The sequence below is a fragment of the Halichoeres trimaculatus genome, unplaced genomic scaffold, assembly GCF_033239565.1.
Source record: "Halichoeres trimaculatus isolate MK-OKI-2021-1 unplaced genomic scaffold, fHalTri1.1 fHalTri1_scaffold_18, whole genome shotgun sequence".
Lineage (NCBI taxonomy): Eukaryota > Metazoa > Chordata > Actinopteri > Labriformes > Labridae > Halichoeres > Halichoeres trimaculatus.
Window position 1 is genome coordinate 12,649,577 of NW_027437196.1, and position 23,753 is coordinate 12,673,329.

At 40.2% G+C, this 23,753-nt stretch overlaps 2 protein-coding genes across 2 annotated transcripts; both read right to left on the minus strand.

The window, feature by feature from the left end:
- Positions 1–1,468: 1,468 nt before the first annotated feature.
- On the minus strand, positions 1,469–12,061 carry LOC141807843 (solute carrier family 22 member 13-like). The gene is made up of 9 exons (XM_074694060.1): positions 11,687–12,061; positions 4,439–4,542; positions 4,211–4,365; positions 3,559–3,730; positions 2,522–2,642; positions 2,347–2,441; positions 2,055–2,269; positions 1,782–1,890; positions 1,469–1,667 (listed from the first exon to the last, which is right to left on the minus strand). The coding sequence occupies exons 1-9, from the start codon at positions 12,059–12,061 to the stop codon at positions 1,469–1,471; spliced, it is 1,545 nt and encodes a 514-aa protein (XP_074550161.1).
- A 1,671-nt stretch (positions 12,062–13,732) lies between these two features.
- LOC141807362 (solute carrier family 22 member 13-like) lies at positions 13,733–19,836 on the minus strand. The gene is made up of 9 exons (XM_074693319.1): positions 19,462–19,836; positions 18,728–18,831; positions 16,071–16,225; positions 15,782–15,953; positions 15,550–15,670; positions 15,350–15,444; positions 15,046–15,260; positions 14,026–14,134; positions 13,733–13,931 (listed from the first exon to the last, which is right to left on the minus strand). The coding sequence occupies exons 1-9, from the start codon at positions 19,834–19,836 to the stop codon at positions 13,733–13,735; spliced, it is 1,545 nt and encodes a 514-aa protein (XP_074549420.1).
- Positions 19,837–23,753: the final 3,917 nt, after the last annotated feature.

The window sequence follows — 23,753 nt, forward strand, 5'->3', positions numbered from 1 at the left end:
CCAAAATTGAGAACTGTGTAGAGTTGAAATATTACACAAGACCAATAAAAAGTGTCTTGAACACAGCAATGTTGGCTTTCTGAAAAGTATGTTCAAGTATGTTTATTTATATGCACTCAATACTTGGTTAAGACTCTGAATAAATTACAGCATCAATGCACTGTGACATGGTGGCAATCAGCCTGTGGCTCTCCTGAGGTGTTATGGAAGCACAGGTTGCTGGTTGGTTGTGGCTGCCTGCTGCAGCAGCTCTCACTTCCTTGTCTGTTTCTTGAAACTTTTTTTTAATCCCTTTTTTGTCATTTTTTGCATTTGGAGTGGATCATTACTTTGTATGATTCATTTGTTGGTCATGGACACCAAAGTGGTTTGACTTCAGTGATATTTTTTAAATATTTTTGCTCCTGTGTTTTTCTGGAGATCCTACATGTAACCATGGCCACATTGTTTACATGTGAAATCAGCTGTTAGCAGCCTGTAGCATGTCAATGCTAAGAGGTGCAAGGCCTAATGTTCCCCCACAAGGTGAGGACAACGTGCTGGTTCTCAGGTGTGAGCTAAGAAGTGACGACATGGACCTGTCCTTCCGTCCATCGTTATTGGGAATGTAAGATCTATCTCCAATAAGATGGACAAGCTAGACATGCTAACCCAGCAACAGAGGGAATACCAGAGGGGAGAGTAGCATCATGCTATTCACAGACATGGCTAATGGAGCTAACACTGGACATGAACGCCACATTGGAAGAACGTCACCTGCTGTGAGCAGATAGAATACAGGAGACAGAGACTGAACAGACTGCTGAAGAAGCTCAGTCCTGGACCCTGTGGAGGTGGAGGCTGGCTGACTGGTCAATGATGGATGAGCTGTCTTCATCTATTTTCTTATGGACATTTTTGCACTTTCCATACACTTTTTTACTTTTGAATTCTTGATTGCTGCTGTGACTCCTCCTGAATTTCCCCTCTGGGATAAATAAAGTATTTTCTATCCAAATCTTTTCTATTTGACCCAGATGTGAGTCTTTTGGCGCTGTGGGCAGGTGCCATTTTTTTTTAATCTGAAAAGAGAACCTTGGACCATTGAGCAAATGTCCAATTCTTTTTCACAACTGTGTCATAGACCAAACCAGACTAAGAGATCATCCAGCAAGAAACCTTTGCCCTTCAGATGTTACATACCAACCAACACACACATGCAGAAGGGACTGTGGGAGGGTATGTTTAAGGTTAACTAGCTGAAAAGAGTGTGACATTATTGGTTCATAGAATCTAACTTTGTCACAAAATACCACTTTTTTTAGGATACTGAATTTGAATTTTAGTAACTCTAAGCCATAAAAATGCTTGAAATTTTACCCCCTGTGTGCTGAACAAATACACTTTATTAGTTTCATTTTTTATTAATATTTTCAAATTATGTTCATTCGTCAAGATATATGTGTATGTTTTAGAAGACTCTGTCAACTTACATGACTTCAGGGTGATCTTGGAGTTCAGCGTTGAGTGTTTCAGGTAGCAGAAGACAGACGCATCCTGCAGCAATGGTGATGATACCATAAATCAGCATGGGGAGGGTGTCATGGTATAAAGCTGTGAGTCTGATCAGTGGCGCGAGCATCCCCCCAACACGAGCAAACATGGAGTTCAAACCAACGCCGTTTTGCCTAAGAGCACAAGAAACCACTCAGCATGTAACAACAAGAATCATGGCCAATTCAACCATTTAGAAGTAAACAACAAATTCATTGAATTTGCCTAATTGCCAGAAAGAACGATACCTCAGAGTGGTGGGGTACAGTTCTGCAGTATAAACAAAGATGATAGTGAAACTGGCAGTGGAGGCAAATTTTCCCAGTACAGCTATGACTGTTACTGCAACAGGATAATCTGAGCAGAGAATGAGTTCGAGGATCATAAAACATGTCTTGGGTTAGCTTTGGTTTTTAACAAGATTTAGGCATTTATAGAATTTATACAGTCTTGTCTGGTTTGCTTTTGTACATTACAAAGAGGCATTATCTTTTATAAACAGGGGATTCATAACAAGTTACCTCTTGGGATAGCTAGTACCACAAGACAAGCAGCACCGCCAAAAAGCAGAAGTGCAGCTAGACATGTTTTCCTCCCAAAACGCTGGATAAGAGGCAAACAGCCAAGCCGCCCTGGAAACTCCACCAAACCAAAAACGAGCTGTGTGAGGTAGATATCAAGACCAAAATTGCCAACGTTGAGGCTCAGCCCATCGTAGATCAGATTGGTTCCAAACCTGTTGACAGATTCAAGCATGTTAAAACTGTGCAGTAATCAATCTGATATGTGGTGACATAAAACATGAGCACTTACCAAACAAAGCTCATGAAGAGCGTACGCTTTCTTAAATATGGTATTCTAAAGATGTCCAACATGCCTCCTCTTTTGAATGTATCCTCAACCTCCAGCTAAACACAATAGGATGGTTATTATTCTGTATTTCTTAACATCTTGACTTGTCCTACTTGGCATATTCGTTAAAGTTCACCTTATCCAGCAGATCCTCTGGGACCTTCTTCCCGTTTACCTTTGCAGCCCTCAGGACCTCCTTTATGGCCTCCTCCTTCCTTCCCTGGGTGATGAGCCAGCGAGCTGACTCTGGAAGAATCCTGATTGACAAAAGATCTATTACAAAGCAAGCTGTATTTTTATTTCATCCACACCACTTGATGATACCGTTGCTAGGCGCTGCCCAAGTAGCTGCCTGTTGCAGCAGCTCTCTCGTCTTTGTTCGTTTCTTGTATTTTTTTCGTCTCTTTTTCGTCATCTTTGTTTTTGGAGTGGATCATCACTTTGTATGGTTCATTGTTGGTCACGGACACCAAACTTTTTGTGGCTTCGGCGATATTTTTTTACTACTTTTCTCCTGTGTTTTTCTGGAGATCCTACATGTAACCATGGCTGCATTGTTTACATGCAAAATTAGCTGAAAGCAGCCTGTAGCATGTCAATGCTAACTAGTGTAGGGCTTGATGACTTCCCTCGAGCTGAGGAGGAGGAGGAGGAGAGGACGATGTGCTGGTTCTCAGTGTGAGCTGGGAGGTGACGACGTGGACCTGTCCTTCCATCCATCGTTGTTGGGAACGTGGGATCTAGCCCCGGGGGATGGACGAGCTAGCTGTGCTAACCCAGCGGCATCGTGCTGTCAACGGACATGGCTGACGGAGCTGACATCGGATGCCTGCCCCATATTGGAGGAGCTTTGCCTGCGGTGAGCAGACAGGATCCAGGAGACAGAGACTGAACAGACTGCTGGGGAGGCTCAGTCCTGGACCCTGTGGAGGTGGAGACTGGCTGGGCTGGAGGGTGGTGGACGAGTGGTGGACGGGATGTCGTCATCTATTTTCTTATGGACCTTTTTGCATTTTCTATACTCTTTCTTACTTTTGTTTTCTTAAATGCTGCGGTGACTCCTGAATTTCCCCTCGGGGATAAATAAAGTATTTTCTATTCTATTCTATTCTATTTCTACCTATTATAAGGAGTACTACTATCAAAACTGAGATGTGTTGTGTGGCTACTGACCAGTAATAGAGTCCCAGAACAATAACAAGAGGGCTGAAGAGCACAAACTGCAGGATCCTCCAGTCACGGATGAAATAAGCAACACCAGCCAACACCATCAGCCCAATGGGGAAGAAAGACTTGCATAGAACGGAACATAAAGCAAACTTGGAGGATCCACTCCACTCCCCACCTTAAGAACAGAGTAAGAAAGATGAACGGCATAGTTTCTACAATATTGAACATTCTTTTACCAGATTTTCTTTAAAGGTAGGGTCTGCAAGAATTTTTCTCCTTGGATCAGTGCCAGCGGCAGCACACACCCACTGCCTCTGATCAAAGCTATGTAATCTGTTTGGCATTTTGTTTCACTTTGGTTGTGATTTTCTTTCTCCATGCTATGTCCACTATCGTAGCCACTCAGAGTAGCTTTTTCTACTCGATATTGTCAACACACAGTCACGTGCGCACGGTGATTGGTGGTAGTAGCCATGTCTACTCTCTGCCCAAAAACATCTCAAAACAACCATAAGATTAGCATATAGACAGGAGATTGGTTGAGCCAGATACAGACACTGACACACATATATAGAGGCCAGTAGGAGATGGAAAATCTTGCAGACCTTACCTTTAATTTTCAATATAGGCAGATAAATTTGATTGATAAACCTACCTATGACAAATGCATTACCAACAATGCCTGAAATAGCGATGCCACCAACAAATTTAAGCACCATGTAAATGTAGACATTGGGAGAGAATCCGGCTCCAACACCAAACAAGAGCAGAATAAAGACCGAAAGCAGGACCACAAAGCGTCGACCAAACCTACCAAGAAAAAAATACAGTTGATTTGGTTTTACCCTGATTAAAGGTTAAAACATCCATAACATGAATGTACCTGTCGGCCATCTGTCCAGTCAGAGGTGCTCCAACCAGAAGACCTCCCATGTAGATGGACTGAGATGCCTCGATGAAGCCGTTCCTCTCACAGACCAGGTCAAACTGAGAACAGGTGAGGTGGTGAAAAGAGGTTGAGTAAGTCAAATCTGCATGTCTCAGCAGTAATTTTAGATTATCACCACCTTAGCATTTATCGTAATAATAAAATTGTGCTAATTCTTAATCTTTCTCAAACCTTTATTAAAGAATCCATAGTATGGTGCAAAGGTTAGGCAAGTTGTAGCTATTTGTAGGGATCTACTTGTTTTGTTGACTAAATGATTAAAAATCACATGCTAGTTGGCACCATCAACTGTATAACATATTGATGTAGTGTTTGTGAAATCACCTGTTTGTTTCTGATACAGTTTTGAAGCCCATTGTTGGTGCCTGTCATATTGAAAAAGCTTGATTCAGCCTAACCTAAGGTCAAGAGGCGGGCCTTAAACCTCTTTGCAGACTGCTTCAGGGTACCCACCTCTCAGCAGTCTGCTGTTTCTACAAGTGTCTTATTTTTAAGACCAAAGGTTTCTCTTGGTTGGCACTACAACAACTAGTTGGTTAATCAAACCCTGGATATGTTTATTATTACAGGACCAAAATGCTGGCTGCTTGTTGTGTTGAAGCTGCAGCTCAGATTGTGTGCATCTGCTACTAGCTAGAGGTTGTAACTCCTGCTAATTGCTACTGCCATAATACTATCAGGCTATACTTCCTGGGTGTAAACAAGAATGCACGACTGATGTTGATTGATGATCTCGTAGTGCAATTTGGCGATGTGGAACCATAGACTGTAAAAGAAAAAAAAGTGTCATCTTGCTCTGCTCAAAGTGTGGTTGCCATAAAAACTGCCCCCCCCTGGTGACTGGCTGCAGTATAGGTCAAAAAATCCAGCTCCCTAGCCATTTTAGATAAGATGTGGTCAAACTTAAAAAAAAAAAAAAATACAGCTCGTAGAAATGTTAGTCACATCTGTATGCTGTGGTCATGTGAGAAATATTATTGGGCTGGGTTGTGATCAAGTCCTCTTTTTTCTAAAAAGTTTTATTTTACATTAAATATTAGACATTAAAAAAAGTCACATACACACCCAGACAAAAAAACAACAACAGACTTTGAGGGCTTTAAAAAGCACATTTTCCGCCTGTTTCAAAACAAAGCTTGGGTCTGACACGCTGCTTTATCTATCAACACACACACTGTACGGTGGGTGATTTTTTTTCCCCTAACTCAGCAGTTTAGAAGTTATCAGGATCGTTTGATTGTCCAATCACAGACACAGCTCAGTTAATGTGACTAGCAGGCAGCCAGTAGCTGTTTAAAAGAAAACTCAAAGCCGGCACCTGTGTGTTTTCTTACCTTAAAGCTAATTTGTTTATAGGAATCTGAACTTTTTTGCTTCAGCCTACCCTCTGAGCTTTTCTCTGAGAGAAAACTCAACGACGATTTCACCAGAGCTACATTTGTATATTTTTATCTTAGCAGAGCAGATAAGTGCTACAATCTTGCATTTTATGATAAAAGCGTGAAAATTGGTATGAACACTCTTCATGGCTCACTTGACAAGAAAATCCACAGGGCCAATTGAAATTTAAAGATGGCAGCCATTTTTCAAGATGGCTGACACCTTAGTGCAGTAGTTCAGCAAAATAATGGTTTATTTGGTGATATGAGCTTAAGAATTGGCATGAGCAGTCTCAGTGGGTCACTTGACAATAAGCCACCTACAGTTACTGGAAATTTCAAGATGGCAGCCATTTTTCAAGACAGCCGACACCCTAGTGCAGCAGTTAAGGTCCATTTTCTCATAGAAATGTGATGAAATTTTCTAGTAACTGTAAGTGACTCAGTGTCAAGTGACCCACTGAGACTGTTTATGCCAATTCTTATGCTTATATGACCAAATAAACCATTATTTTACTAAACTGCTACACTAAGGTGTCGGACATCTTGAAAAATGGCCGCCATCTTTAAATTTCAATTGGCTCTGTGGATTTTCTTCTCAAGTGAGCCATATAGAGAGTTTATGCCAATTTTCACGCTTTTATCATAAAATGCAAGATTCTGGCCAAAATAAGCAGTTAGCCGCTCCACTATTACAGGCAGCTGCTTGCTAGGCGCTGCCCAAGTAGCTGCCTGTTGCAGCAGCTCTCTCTTCTTTGTCCGTTTCTTGTAGGGTTTTTTTCATCTCTTTTTCGTCATCTTTGTATTTGGAGGGAATCATTACTTTGTATGCTTCATTGTTGTTCACTTTTTGTGGCTTCAGCGATATTTTCACTACTTTTTCTCCTGTGTTTGTCTGGAGATCCTACATGTATCCATGGCTGCATTGTTTACATGTGAAATTAGCTGTTAGCAGCCTGTAGCACGTCAATGCTAACTAGTAAGGCTTGATGATTTCCCTCAAGGTGTGGAGGAGGAGGTGAGGACGACGTGTTGGTTCAACGACATGGACCTGTCCTTCCATCCATTGTTGTTGGGAACGTGGGATCTATCTCCGGTGGGATGGACAAGCTAGCCGTGCAAGCCCAGCGGCAGAGGGGCTGCCGAAGGGCAAAGTGGCAACGGGCTGTTCACGGACGTGGCTAACGGAGCTGACATCGGACGCCACATTGTAGGAGCTTGGCTTGCTGTGAGCAGACAGGATCCAGGAGACAGAGACTGAATAGACTGCTGGGGAGGCTCAGTCCTGGACCCTGTGGAGGTTGAGACTGGCTGGGCTGGAGGGTGGTGAACAGGCTGTCGTCATCTATTTTCTTGTGGACCTTTTTGCACTTTTTACACTTTCTTACTTTTGTTTTCTTAAATGCTGCTGTGACTCCTGAATTTCCCCATGGGGATAAATAAAGTATTTTCTATTCTATTCTATTCTATTCTTCCAGCCTCAAGTGGATCCTGCAACTTTTAGCACTTTGCATAGGCTTCATTTATCTGAACCAGATTGGCTGTCCCTCAAACAGAGGACTGGGGGAGGGGAAAATTGATAAGGTAAAACAAAGGGAAGAATTGGGATTGTCTCTGAATGTCTGCTCTGAGGCAGCCTCTTTGTTTACATTCAAATATCAGAGTGACTGTGATGTCACAGAGACACTGGGGAAGGGATGTTTCAGAATTCTGAGCTCACGATAAGCATCAGACCTGAGTGATAAGCCACAAACACTCATATATCATTAATCACCCTCAGAGAGACACGTTGAGATTCAAAAAAGCTCAAACACAAAGAAGAGATGGCAAACACTGGAGACCAGCAGCTGGCTCTGAGCCCCAAACACGAGGTCGAGGAGCTCAAAAAGGAGAAGGAGCAGCTCCTGCTGAGAGCAGAAAGCCTCCAAAGAGAGCTGGATGAGCTTCGACAGAAAAATTCAGAGGAATCTGAGAAAAACGAGACTCTGAAAGTTGAGAACAAGAACCTGCTGTCGGAGCTGGGGGTCCTGAGGAAAGAGGTCCTGAGAAAAGACCCCAGACACAGAGGGAAGCTGAGGAGAATAAAGCTCCAAGCTGAGGAAAAGAACAAGAACTGTCTCAGCATAGAAGCTCAATTGAAGACCAAGAAGGAGGACGTCCTCCTTCTGTGGCAGAAGATACAGGAGGTCCACTGTGCTAGGCAGCAGCACAAGCTGAGGGCCGACCACTTTCAGGCAGGCCTGCAGAAGGTGATGAAAGAGAAAGAGCAGAAAGTGCTGTGGGCCGAGCACCTCCAGAAAGAGCTGCAGAAACTGCTCAAAGAGAAGGAGCAGCAAAGGCTGAGCTCCGACCACTTCCAGCAAGAACTGCAAAAGCTGAAAGAGGAGAAAAAACAGCACAAGCTGAAGGCAGAGAGCCTCCAGGAGGAGCTGGATGACCTGAAGGAGGAGAAAGAGCAGCACAGGCTGAAGGCAGAGAGCCTGCAGGGAGAGCTGGAGGAGCTCAGGAAGGTCAAAAAAGTGGAGTCAGAGCTGGAACAGACTCTGAAGGCTGAAATTGGGAATCTGCAGAAGCAGGTGGTGTTCCTGACTGCCGAGTACAAAGTACGGGGGAAAAAGCTGAGGCGAATGGAGCGCGAGGCCGAGGAAAACAATAAGTTTGTTCTCGAGCTGGAAGAAAAAATCAACGGTCTGAAGAGAGACACCCTCTGGCTGGAGCACCAGAAGGAGAAGCAAAGGGTCAGGGGGAACTACTTTGAGCTAGAGGTGAAGGATCTGAAAGAGGAGCAGCAACAGGAGAGGCTGAAGGCCGAGCAGCTCCAGAAAAAGCTCAGGGAGGAGAAAGACCTGCTCAGGCTGAAGGCAGACAACCTCCAGGAACAGCTAGAGCAGCTCAAACAGCAGAAAGACCAGCCCAGCCTTAAGGGAGACCACCTCCAAGAAGAGCCGGAGGAGCTCAGAGAGTTGGAAGACCAGTCCCCCTTGAAGGCAGACAACCTCCAGGAACAGCTAGAGCAGCTCAAACAGCAGGAAGACCAGCCCAGCCTGATAGCAGACCACCTCCAAGAAGAGCCGGAGGAGCTCAGGCAACAGAAAGACCTGCAAAGGTTGAAGGCAGAACTCCTCCAGGAATTGCTGGAGAAGTTCAGACAAAAACTAAAAGAACCTAATTCCAGTGAAAACCTGCCGAAGACTCCCACAGTCCAAGAGGAGTCCCAGCAGGAGGAAGAGGAGGCCCAGCAGGAGGAAGAGCAGGTCATAACAGTAGAGGAGGTCCTGCATGAGGAAGAGGCCTTGCAGGAGAAAGAGGAGGAGCCCCCTCTTTCAGCTCAAGAGGTCGATGGCTCAGACCCAGTCCCTGAAAGACCAGTTAGGCGGACTCTGTGGAAGAGGTTCAAGAGGTTCATGACTCCCCGATGCTGCCGCCTGATGGAGGAGGACGCAGAGACCTCCTGAAGCCTGAATCCAACACACACACGCACACAAAGACACGTGTGAAGTCCGGACAGACACAGCCCAGCTGGTTTCTGTCTGTCAGGAATTTCTCTGTGGGTGGTTTTCTCCCGCGAAAAAAAAATAAAAAATAAAAAAAACAACAAAAATAAATACCATCATCAATTTGAGGTCTTGGTGAAATATTAATGTAACAAATATAAGAGGTGTGACCTTTTTTTTTTTTGGTAGTGTTTAAGGTAATAAGGTGAGAAAAAAGGAAAGAAGGAGTTTAAGGAAAAAAGGATGATAAAAGGAAAGAGAAAAATAAACTTAGAAAGAAAAAAGAGAAAAAGTAGGTGAGTTGGTAAGGAAGGAGGAAAGGAAAGAAGGAGACAAAGATTGGATCAGAGTGGAAGAATATGAGCGAGTGGATTTTGTACACAGGGGAGAGCAAAGCATCATGGGAAATATGATCTGATTCTCTTTTTCCTCACAGCACAGTGACTGTAGCAGACACCTGCTACCTCCTCAGACACTTGAGTCATTATGCTGAAAAACAACATTGTGAAATAAAAAGGCTATTGTGGAAAGGGACATTATGAAAAATAAACTGACTTTGTAAAAAATGTTTTTCTTTTTTTTTATAAAAGCTTGAAAATAATAAAGAAAAATTTAAAGTAAGTATAAAATTGTTTATATAATTATTATGGAATATTTAATATAATATTTAAATATCAAAGAAAAAACATATTCCGTAATGTTTTATTAATTTATTTAATTAATTATGAATCTTTTGGGGCTCCATGGTTTTTATGGCTGGCTGTATATGTGACTTTACAGCAGAGCAGATAAGTGCTACAATCTTGCATTTTTTATGATAAAAGCGTGAAAATTGGCATTAGCACTCTTCATGGCTCACTTGACAAGAAAATCCACAGAGCCAATTGAAATTTCAAGATGGCAGCCATTTTTTAAGATGGCTGACACCTTAGTGCAGCAGTTTAGTAAAATTATGGTTTATTTGGTGATATAAGCTAAAGAATTGGCATGAGCAGTCTCAGTGGGTCACTTGACAATAAGCCACCTACAGTTACCGGAAATTTCAAGATGGCGGCAATTTTTCAAGATGGCCGACACCCTAGTGCAGCAGTTTAGTAAAATAATGGTTTATTTGGTGATATGAGCTTAAGAATTGGCATGAGCAGTCTCAGTGGGTCACTTGACAATAAGCCACCCACAGTCACTGGAAATTTCAAGATGGCAGCCATTTTTCAAGATGGCCAACACCTATTTTATGTCATCACCTTCATCTAGTCCGGTTGGACTAAATAAGACATAGAGCATTGATCTCATGAAATAATGGGACATTTCTTGCAAAGGTATCATAACTAGTAAGATTCGCTCTCTGCCTGGCTGAATTAGTTTTTCCTTGGTGACCTGCAGACAAATGAAACATCTGTCCCAGTTTTTTTTGTCCACTGTTACGATGGCATCTGCCATGTCTTAGGCCAAGGGATTACCCTTTTACCACCTATTTTATCAAGCACTTTGATGTATGGGATACAACCAAGTTCATGCCTTAACCCTACACTTAGTCCGATCGTTCATCCAATGCCATTTAAAACCCGTCTGATCTGTACACCATCCGGTTAACGAAAACCCCATTAACCTTGGCTCGGCTCTCCTGCGCTGGCACAACCTGTCTATTCAGGTGCGGCTATCTAACTGTTTTGGGGTAAATTAGACAGTATTTGGGATACTAACTTTCAGTTAGCTGACATTGAACCCCATTCTGAGTTTAACAGCAGTGATATATCACCAGTGTGCCCTGGTAGTGCAGATATACACTCTTTTCTAATCTATGATCAACACAATTGTATTTTGATGCGTTAAAAGATGTTCTTTAGCATAGTCCAAAATAAAATGACATCAAAACATCCTCAATAAAAAACACTTACATTTTTATGAGAAAATGGCCCTCAACTGCTCCACTAAGGTGTCGTCCATCTTGAAAAATGGCTGCCATCTTGAAATTTCCAGTAACTGTAGGTGGCTTATTGCCAAGTGACCCACTGAGACTGTTTATGCCAATTCTTATGCTTATATGACCATAGAAACCATTACTTTACTAAACTGCTGCACTAAGGTGTTTGACATCTTGAAAAATGGCCGCCATCTTTAAATTTCTCTCTCTCTCTCTGTGGATTTTCTTGTCAAGTGAGCCATTAAGAGTGCTCATGCCAATTTTCACGCTTTTATCATAAAATGCAAGATTCTGGCCAAAATTAGCAGTTAGCTGCTCCACTATCTTCTGTAGAGGTGATACTTCTCTCCTTACTGACAGTTCTCTTTCTGAGTGAATATCTTACCTGTGTAAAAATGCTGGTAGTACCTATAGGTGCATCATAAACCCACCCAGCCGTGCATGAAGTCGTAGCATTAATCCCATACGCTTCAATGGTTTCCAGATCCCAATCCACAGGTGTGAACATCCTGCAGCTTTCATACTTCCCGTCCTTGTTCACAGGCAGGGTGAGATTCCTCCATCTCTCCTTTGTCAGGTTCGGCCCTTGCTTCAGGATCCAGTCGGTGTTGCAGTGATGTGTGAAGTTCAGGCCTGTGAACACCTGACATATCACGTCAAAGCTCACAAAAACAGTGGAGATACATAACGCAGCCACCAGACGTTTCTGGAACAATCCAAACTCTCCAATCTCTTTCAGGATCTGCCTGAAGTCGCTCATATTCGTCTTGGAATGTGCTCAGAACGTGCTCACAGACGGGGAAAGTCTGATATTGAGCAATGTTCAGCCATGAATGACATACATGTACAGTGTGCAGGTGTTAACAGCAGGTTAATGGTTGTTGGATCATGACGGTGCTTATGGGAACTGCAGACCAAACTCTTAAAGTGTGACTTGTTGTGATCCCTCTGGTTGAAGTTCACCTGGGTCTATGGCATCATGCCATTGTCCTCCTTTGTAACTTAACCTTTATGCAAATTGTATCACTTATTACAAACATTAATTACAAAGTTATAACTGAGAGGTTGCTCTATTTTATTGAATCAGGTCAAGACAGTGCAACAAGATCTTTTCAAGGGACTGGGACCCTTCACCTGTAATCTGCTGCTGCATCTTATGCGTATCATTCAACATGTTAAGACTCGGTCATTTTCTCACTCCATTTTGTTTTCAAGTTACTCACTGTTTTATTTTTTTCATCAATGTACAGTTGTTCTTATTAACAGCTAAAAAACAACTCATGTGACTTGATGTAGATTGCTTACAGAGGGACTATCATGATTTCTATGGCTTTTACTGTCCGTCTGGTGCCGCTATAGCAGCTAAAAAAAAAACTTTTTCCGCCTTACACTGTTGTTTTAAAAAACACATTTCAGCCATTGTATGAAACGCTTGCCTCAATTGCTGTCTCTTTAAGGCTCCCTACTCAATAGGGATGCACCGATCCAAACCTGGTATCGGGTATCCGTGCAGATCCAGCCCCTCAAAGCTGGATTGGGTATCGGTGGGAAAGGATCGGTCCAAACTTGACAAAACTAAATTATGATTTAGTCTACAAGGTATAAAATTTTACAATCAAACAGTCATTCCTGTGAATTCTGAAGCATTTTTTTTAACCAAACTGCTTTTAAACATTGAAACACTTGTAGTTCAAATAAATATTAACTTCAGTAATTCCAAACTCATTTTTGTTATTAGTCATCCCACAGTAGAGCATGCAGTCTATTATTTAACACTGGTATCAATCGATACCCAAAGCCCAGGTATTGGCATTGGTATTGGGACCAGAAAAGCTAGATCAGTTCATCCCCACTGCTTAACAAACCCCCATCCCTCTGATTGGCCAGCTATGGGCAGACCTTGATGTTTGAGGCCCGCTCCTCCAGTTCCTAATGCAATAACGATATAATAACGATATAATTTCAGTAAGTCTTGTGAAGATCTCGTGCTGCTTTTTGCTAAAATGTAAGCTTCAAAAACTCAAGTTCACAGTATATTTACGAAGACACAATTTAATCAAATCGTACAAATTTCAGTTAGAGTCAAACTGACTGCATTGAAAAAAAACAACATAAACATGATTTCACATTAGATGTGTACCACTGATAACTAATAACAATATCAATAACTTAAGAGCAGATAAACAACTGTTTCTGAAAACCACACACACACACACACACACACACACACACACACACACACACACACACACACACACACACACACACACACACACACAATTCAGAATCTAGTCCCCTCCCCTATTATTTCTTCATCTGAAGAGGATTCCATCTTAACATCCGTCTCTGAATTCCTGTAAATAAAAAAATCAGAAAATGATCAAATAGAAAAGCTCTAATATTCGTGTAGTGGAGTAAACGGTTCACAAACTTACGTGAGTTCAGGATGGTCTTTGAGTTCAACATTGAGGGTTTCTGGTAGTAAAACACAACACCCTGCAGCAATAATGGGTATGATGCCGTAAATCAGCATAGGGATGGTGTAATGGTACACAGTAAGAAGTTTGATCAGTGGAGCCAGGATGCCTGCTACACGGGCAAACATGGAGTTCAGACCCACACCGTTCTGCCTGCCAGCACAGACAGGAGAACCAGAAATCACGCTGAGTGTAAGAGTAGAAAAGATGAGCTGACAGTTGGTTTTTATCTTCACACTTGACTTACCTAAGAGTGGTAGGATACAACTCAGCTGTATAAACATAGACGATAGAGAAACTAGATGTTGCAGCAAATTTTCCAAGTACTGCTATGACTGTGACCGCTTCAGGCTGACCTGATAATGAAACAGAAGACAGGAAAAGACACAGTGGTGTTTTACATAAGATCAATATTTGTGTCTGTTTTGGGTGAGAGGATGTTTCTGGGTGTTAAAAGTAAGAGAATACTGGTAAGAAATCAAAACACAACATCATAGAGGGAAAAAAAAAAAGAATAATTTTTTAGAAACTTTTTTGGCTAAGTTTTCAAAGACCTTTGTTTGGAAATTCTTTAAGATTTTTATAAAACCCACTGTAAACTTTATTTGAAAAACATACGAACCAAAATTTCTCAAAGCAATTATGTCTCCATTTCTGTGACTTTTTAGATTTTGGGATCATTATTTATTGATTTATTTTTTTCATAAAGTCTAGAAATTTTAAGTCATACCAAGAATAAACCACAAACTTTGGAGAAACTTTGATCATAATTCTAGAAAATATTTTTTTAGCTTTAGTAAAAAAATACAATAAAATAAAATAAATGAATAAATAAATTAATTCAATAAATAAATAAAATAAAATAAAATAAATAAATAAATAAATAAATAAGGCCTCTCCAGATGAGTGTAGATCATTGGTCACTTGCATTTGGAATATTTTGGAAAGTTCAGGGTATTTCTTGAATCTTTTGGTATATTCTGAAATCTTTCATTGACTTTTGTTTGGGAATTTTCCAGAACATATATCTCATTAACGAATGCATGCTTTACAGTGGTATACAAGAGCTGGGTTTTGTCCAATCAGAAACAAAGCATAAAGTCCTTCCTTTCTTTGATTTGTGAAGCTATATTCTTATATTTCATCAATGATGTGATTTCTGAAATGTTTTATGTATTTCTTCTAATGAGTTTTTTTATAATTATTGTGCTCTCTGAAATGTTGTGTATTGACCTTGTAACATTACTCATATCACACAACAAATTACCTTTTGGAATTGCAAGAATCACAAGACAAGCAGCACCTCCAAAAAACAAGACCCCTGCTTGACCCTTTTTCCTTCCCAAGCGCTGGATAAGAGGCAAACTGCCCAAACGAGCAGGAATTTCTACTAAACCAAAGATGAACTGTGTCAGGTAGATATCCAGACCAAAATTTCCAACATTCAGGCTCAGTCCATAGTACATTAGACTTGTCCCAAACCTGTTAACAGAGATGAAGAGACATCTTCAGTTCAGCAACAAAGATATAAATGTAGATCGTTAACTGATGCTGATGAAATAAATACTCGCCAGACAAAGCTCATAACAAAAGCACGTCTTCTTAGATACGATAATCTGAAGATATCCAGTATGGTTCCTTTTTTGCATGTATCCTCAAAGTCCATCTGAATAAAGGAATAGGAATAGGAATAGAGTTATTATTGTACATGTATGTCAGACTTTTACAGTTTTTGTTTGTTTGGAGCAAAAATATGTTTGATGCACTTTACCTTATCCAGCAGTTCTTCCGAAATCTTCCTTCCATTTATCTTTGCTGCCCTTCGTACCTCTTTTATGGCTTCCTTCTTCTTTCCCTGGGTGATGAGCCAGCGGGCTGACTCTGGAAGAACCCTTAATGGAATATAAAAGGTATTTCCATCCAAACCTTTAGAACAATGTGGTCTATAGCTAAAACTACAGATACACACCTAGAACCTTATGATTCCCTGAAAGGTTACTAACCAGTACAAGATTCCCACAACAACAACAAGAGGGCTGAAGAGAACAAACTGAAGGATCCTCCAGTTGCGGACAAAGTAAGCAATCCCAGCCAACACCATTAGTCCGATAGGGAAAAAGGAATGACAAATAATGGTGCAGAAGGCAAACTTGGAAGAATCACTCCATTCTCCACCTTTGAATCAACAATACAGACAGGAATGGCATAAAACTAACCATAAAAAGTAAAAATAAAATGTAATTCCATGATCCTTTACAATACGAAAATCAAAAATTTCTACATTTTGCCTACCTATCACAAAAGCATTAGCAACAATGCCTGAAATCGCAATGCCGCCACAAAACTTGAGCACCATATAGACGTAGATGTTGGGTGAGAAGCCAGCCCCGACTCCAAACACCAGAAGGAGAAAGTGTGAGAGGAGAACTACAAAGCGTCGACCAAACCTATACAGAGGAGAGTAGAAGTAAGTTAGTTACTGCGCTGTAATCATAATTTTTAAAAAAGTTTCAATCTAAACCGCAACAGAACATAACCATCTCTAAATAGGAGTTGCTACACATTATCACTCCTCCAGAAATGCGCACACCAACAAGTCATCAGGTATTTTGGAGTGGATTAACTTTCAATGTTCTGTCCATGCGCCTTGTGAATGTGCATGAAACTAATTATAGTGCTTTTAATACTGATATAATAGTTGCCATATGGGAAGGCAAAAAGAAAAAATCTGTTCTGCTTGTTTTTCCCCAAATGGAAACCTCCTAGGGATGTAATGATGCATCGCAAGACCGTTAATAATTGATACAAATGTGTGAGGATTCAAATCAGCTGAGATAAAAAAATAAATTGCGATGCCCTGTTTAAACAGCAGAGGGCTGTTTTTCCTTAAAAATAAAATGATGTTAATTCTAAACTAGGAACATACGCAAACTGAGATAATTTGAAAGGACTTTATTTATTTGTATTATCTTTAGTTATTCCGATGTAAGATTTTTTTTTTAATCAAAATTACTTTCTGTTAGTCGAGATAAAAAATAATTTCACTTGCCCTTTAAGAAAAGGACACACTTTGTACTGCAGTTCCAGTGTCGGAAATTATATTGAATTGTGAGTTGGGTTTTTTGCTACATTCCTTCAACCTCCCGCACTTTCTATACTCTTTCTTACTTTTGTTTTCTTAAATGCTGCGGTGACAGTAACATTTTTTTGTCATACAAGATATTTATGACTTCAAAGAAAAGAAACAAGACTCTGCTCTCTGATTTTTCAAATCTTTTAATCTGACAAATTTGACTTACAGACTGTTAACTATTTACCTACTTTTGGTTTAAATGGAGTGTTCCATTACAAAGATTTAACAGTCAATGTCAATGCTTTATAAGCAGAAAATTTTCAGTTTCTTAGTTGTTTGCCTTGAACAGACCTGCCACTATCAAGGTGGCAGACATACTGTATGTTTACTTGTGATCGTTACATGACCTGTTGTTTGTGTAAGACAAGACTAATCTATTTCATTTCCTTTCTCTTATTGCAGGCATTCCAGTTTTTTTTTTTTCCACAAGGTGTGGTGTAATTCTTTATTCATAAACATAATTAATAAAGCATAGTTAGTAACAGTACATGGAAAGAATACTGACTGTTATACATTTGTTGTTTTTGTGTAAACAGTTTGTGCAGTGATGTGTTGATAATGCCTTGGAGATTTTACGCTCTGCTTTCTCACTAAATTCTGGCAGTGATTGCTAAAGCTACTTGCTTCTGTGTTATTTTCATACTTTTTTTCCTTATTAGTAGTGAGTACAAAACACACCATATTTAAAGAGGAAAGTTAGTAATACTATTTAGTCAAGTACTGTAACAGCATTAGGCCTTTTCTACTTGTATCATAGAAAAACATTGAATCCAGACCCTGAACCATTCTGTCATTGCCAACAATCTAACATTGGAGGACTGGTCATGTGAGGTTGTTTTTTTCTCTTTCCTGGGCACATTTGTCATTAAAAATATGAAATAAATTGGTTTAGAGTTAACAATATATGATATTATATCTTAATACAGATGACTGTAGCTGCATAGTGGGGGTGGACGATAGCGGGAATTTTGGAACCAAGTAAACGGGGGGCTAGTATCGCCCAAACTGATACCGATACTTTTTATATGAAATGTAATGATCATTGAATAATTTTGTGATTATGATTATGGTAAAACACAGCATAAAGATTTTAAGCAATATAAATGTGTTTTTTAACTGACCACAACAATAGAACAACATTTTAACGGTTAAAAAGTAATAATTATTATATTATTATTATATAATAATTATTCTACCAACACAATTGTTTAGGAAAAAAAAATTGCAAGTGCCAAATAACAAAAAGTTCCCTCCCATTTGCACAGACAAGCGGCAGATGGTGAAAAGTAAAGTAAATTACTGGACAACATAAGAGAAACTGCAGTACCGATCTCATCAGGCTAGTATCGATCCGATACCAATACTCATCTTGGTATCGATATTTAGATCGATACACCCACCCCTACTGCATAGTGGTTTCCCCTGTTTAAGGGTACAACAAGTTTAAATCAGGTTAGTGTTAGTGGTCTACTACTTTATTAACTTCGCTAAGGTAGAAAATAAAATGTTCTTCACCCATAAACAACTTTCTAAATGTATAAAGTCCATGCATAAACTGTTATATTCTATATAATGCCAATCTGTGTATGGCAGTTGACTGATGGAGTGTTTGGAGTGGGAGGATAGTCACAACATAAATCAATGTTTACTACTTTAGATATATTTCTTACAGTAGAAAAAGCTCTGAATTGAAGTCTTACATACAAAATTTTAGAGGCCAGAACAGGTCAACAGTTTACTAAAACTCTGCTATGATTCTGATACAACACATTAAATGAAGATATTAAGTACAAGGAGAACAATTATTTGTGTTTACCTGTCAGCCATCTGCCCCAACACCAGCGCTCCAACCAGAAGACCTGCCATGTAGATGGACTGTGATGCTTCAATCAAACTGCTTCTGTCACACACCAGGTTAAACTGACAACATAAAAGGATGGTAAAAATATACCTACAGAAGGTAACAAAATAAGTTCTTACATTACTAAATGTCTGTAAAAGTTAAAACCAAGTGGGCTGAAAAACAAAGCTGGATGTCTCAAACTGTTTCCCATTTTTTTAGGTCCTCAAATCCAACAAGCTGATGCATCTACTGGTGGTTGTGTGCCACCTAGTGGATCCAAATAACAATTGAAGCTTTTCATCATCCTATCATTGTAATGTTTGGTAGTTCTAGTATTGTGCGATTTTTTGTGAGTGTCACTTTCCTTTTTAAATTTTGGAGTTATATAGTCTTCTTTTTTGATTCCATCACTGGTGAGAGGTATTTGTGACTTGTTTTAATCAAAAAGGATAAAAATTATGGTTTAGCATTAAACAGGTGCATATGCTGTAGCCATGATAGGCTTTGGGGAAAACAGTTGCTGAGGAGGCACCAAACCAAAATCAGAAGCTTATACATTGCACAGAAAAGATGCTAAACTATGAGACAGAACACAATATCCTCCATACGCTTCACATCCATTTTGAAAAACTGAGCAACATTTATTTTTTTTGTTATGTAAGATCAATTTGGTCACTGTAATAAATGGATAAAAAAGTCTCTCTTACCTCTGTGACAAGGCTGGAGGCATTTGCCGGTGCATCATAGTCCCATCCGTCAGTGCATTTGGTCGTTGTGTTGAGGCCATATGCTTCAATTGTTTCCAGATCCCAATCCACAGGTGTGAACATTATACAACTTTCATACTTCCCATTCGTGTTCACAGGCAGAGTGAGATTCATCTGCCTCTCCTCTGTCAGGTTCGGCCCTTGCTTCAGGATCCAGTCGGTGTTGCAGTGATGTGGGAAGTTCAGGCCTGTGAACACCTGACAGATCACATCGAAAGCCACAAAAAACATGGGGATGCATAGCACAGCCACCAGACTTTTCTGGAACAGCCCAAACTCTCCGATCTCCTTCAGGATCTGCCTGAAGTCGGTCATTTTGGTACCTGGATGAACTTCAAGTGCAGCTTAGAAACCAAAAGGTCTGGCTTTAAAACGATTCCCAACCACCACAACAACCAGTCAACGTGACTGCTGAGCGGCTAGTTAATAAGTAAACTGACAATCACGGTGCTTTTACAACCCGCTAACAAACAGACTACCGGAGCATTAAAATTTGATGTAAGAATCTCCCAGGCTAAAGTCCAGCTGTTAGTCAGCTGTCAGGTTATATGGTCCATCCTTTTGTCCTCACACAAACCTAAATAAGATTGAGACCTTCATTAACTTTATCTTTGTGTTTGGAAAGGAGTGAGAGCAGGAGGGTAGAGGGGTACAAAGAGCCCTGAGAAAAAGAGGGCAGCTTTTGAGAAATCCTGTTTAGTGTTTTTTTTATACTGTATGCTCCTGTTGAAACAGAATAAAAATAACTACAATGAAGAATCAGCAGTTTTGGGGATGTTTTTATTTTTACATTCCACCTGTCATCCTCCTGAGATAACAAACACACTGTCTGACCTTATTTATGATCTCTAATGGAGGAATCCATCAGAATTTTAAAAAATGACAGACCGGTGGCCTTTACCTTCCCCTGTTTGTGCAATGTAGGTTACCATTAGTCTTTTTCTGTTTCAGGCCAATGGCACTGAGGATGACGCCACGCACAAGTTACATATGATCAGATAACCGTGTTTGTTTGTGCTGCACACAGTTCAGCTCATTTGGCTTTGACATAAAGAAGCCTATTTTGGACGACAGTGTGATGAATTTGTTGAATTAATGTTTGATGTCATCTTTTCCTAATTAAATAAGCCAGGACGACTATCACGAAGACTCTGCTCAGTTATTACATTCTTATCTTATTTATGACACATCTTTTTAATTGTTTTGAACTTCATGGATACTAATTTAGCCGTTTTCTAATTTCATTTTATTTTTTTCTTTTCTTTATGTCAAGTGTAGGAGCAGATTATGGATCGGTTGTTTTCATTTTTATTTGTTCAATTCTGGGTGGGATTCCTTAAAAGGGTCAAACCTTGTTGGTGTGGCAGTTGTGTTCTCCCGGAAAGGTTTAACAGTTTTCTGACCACTGTACTCGGAGGCAGCATGGTGCTGCAGAAGGATGAAGAAACCTTCTGTAATTGTATTAGACAGGCTGAATGTTTGCTTCATTTATCAAGAAGGAGCAGCAAATAGCAGTGTGTCAATTATTGCCAGGTGTGGCACCTCAGTGGCTGAAAGCCGGGGTTCTTAGACTTTTTTTTAGACCAAGGACCTCTTTCAGGTGAGACATTTTTTCCAAGGACCCCCTCATTATCATAATATAGATTAGCATGTTTTGGTACTATCAAATAATAAGGATCATTGTTTTGTGTGGCTCGTTTGTTGGTCATGGACACCAAACTTTTTGTGGCTTCAGTGATATTTTTACTACTTTTTCTCCTGTGTTTGTCTGGAGATCCTGCATGTAACCAAGGCTGCATTGTTTACATGTGAACTCAGCTGTTAGCAGCCTGTAACATGTCAATGCTAAGTGGTGCAAGGCCTGATGTCTTCCCACAAGGTGAGGAGAAGGATGTGAGGACGATGTGCTGGTTCTCAGGTATGAGCTAAGAAGTGACGACATGGACCTGTCCTTCCATGCACTGTTATTGGGGACGTAAGATCGATCTCCAATAAGATAGAAGAGCTAGCTGTGCTAACCCGGCAAAAGAAGGACTACCAGAGGGCAGAGTAGCATCATGCTATTCACAGATATGGCTAACGAAGCTGACATTGGACACCGGCGGGGGAGCTTCGCCTGCTGTGGGCGGACGGGATGCAGGAGACAGAGATGGAGCATGACTGAAGAAGCTCAGTCCTGGACCCTGTGGAGGTGGAGGCTGGCTGAACTGGACAATGATGGACAAGCTGTCATCATCTATTTTCTCATGGACCTTTTTGCACTTTTTATACACTTTCTTAATTTTGTTTTCTTGATTGCTGCTGTGACTTCAATTTCGTTGTACTTGTTACAATGACAATAAAGTTCTATTCTGTTCTATTCTATTCTATTCTATCCTATTCTAATGTACTGTTTTGTACTTTGAAATGATAGAATTAGGCTACATTTACCCATGACAAGTAATTTATTTTGTAAATATGAGTAAATGTTGGTTCCAAAGTGTTTTGTTTAGTTTTTCCATTGTTGCAAACTATGAAGTGATAGACATATTACAATCATATCAGAATTGATCTATTGACACAAAACTAAATTGGGCAGAGTAGAGTAAATAGCTGATTTTATTGGTGCAAGAGATCCCTGTTTGTTTTTATGCTTTTTCAGTGATGTAGCACACCTTTACAATCATTTTTTAATTATTCCACTGACCCCCCAAGCTATGGTTCACGGACCCCTGGGGGTCCTGGGACCCCATTATGAGAATCACTGGCTTAAAGCATTGGCTTGACCTCCACATCAAGCAAACATGGAAATAACATGAATGAAATACTTGTAGTTATTGAAAACTATCGTATGATAAAATATTCTATTTTTGATGTAACGCCTAACTGGTTGAAAGCTTTTTCGAAGCTCACTGAGAAACTACAAACCACTTGTGAATTTTCTCTTCCATAGGTTTATCTTGATAAATGTTTCATCTTTAAGCCTAAGTAAATAGTGAGGACACACACTGATCTGGTGCATTTTTGGGGATCAACAGATCAAGAGTTTTGAACCTGAGCCTATAGTGACTCCAAGTCAAAGAGTCACAAAGAGTTTCAAAGAGGAGTTGCTAGATGATGATGTTGTTGTAATATGATAATACTATGTGTACAAAGATTCCCAAACTGTTATAACTACAGATAATGCTATGTTGCCCAATAAACCAATCCCAGGGCTTGAGGTTCACATCATAACAGTGTGTACTTACATTCTGGTGGAGATGCACGTTGGAACAGGGCTACATGGACCAACAGCGAAGGCTACAGCAATGACCTGGAAATGTGCAGAAATGTGAGTTTTCTTTTGAGGATACATGTAGCTATAGTGTATGAACAAGCCATTATATCGCACATGAGGCCAGCCCTCGAGTTGTTGGTCTGTGAGAAAAGAAGATGCTAAAGTTGAGTTTCTGAAAAGCGCTGTATAAATAATATTTATTAAGTGCATCAATTCAGCATCTTTAAAGCCTGGTACAAAAAATCGACTTCAGTTTCTTTCTATAACTCATTTCTTTACCAGCATACAATGTACAAGGGCAGAATTTTTTTAAAGCTCAACAGTTTAGATGATGTTAAGAGAGGCACAGCTCACCTGACTGACAGACTGTAGCTGTTAGGCTAAACGCTCGCCTCTTTATCTCAAAGTACTAAGACAGGAGCTTACAACATGGCCACATGTAACACCAAGTTTCTAAACCCTATATCAGAAACAAATAAGTGACGTCACTGAGTCTACATCCATATATTTTACAGTCTATGTCAGGGGTCTTAAACTCATATTACCTGAGTTGTTCAAGTTTTGGAACAACTGTGTCAAAACATAACCTATTTCACTGTCATATTTGTTTTTTCTTGACGAATGATTGCTGCCAGATACATGAGAGGCTTCTTCTCAGACAGCTGGGCCACGTTTGCTCCAAGGGAGGTGACATGGCCTGAAGATGGACATCACAAAATCTGAATCTGTTCTTTGATTTGCCTCCTTTCTGGAATACATTTCGATACTGTACAAAACACATTGACATCTCTGTGTTTGGCTGTGCAGCTCGTTGTGCCCGCTCATCTCCCTGATACTTAGCAAACTGCTCCACACGTTAGCTGAATAATGCAGCATAACAGTGGTATTTCCCCTTAAATTTGATATAAAAACTCGTAATCCCACTTCTCCCAAAAAAACCTCCGTGCCTGACACCAACCTTTCTTTTAAGTCACTG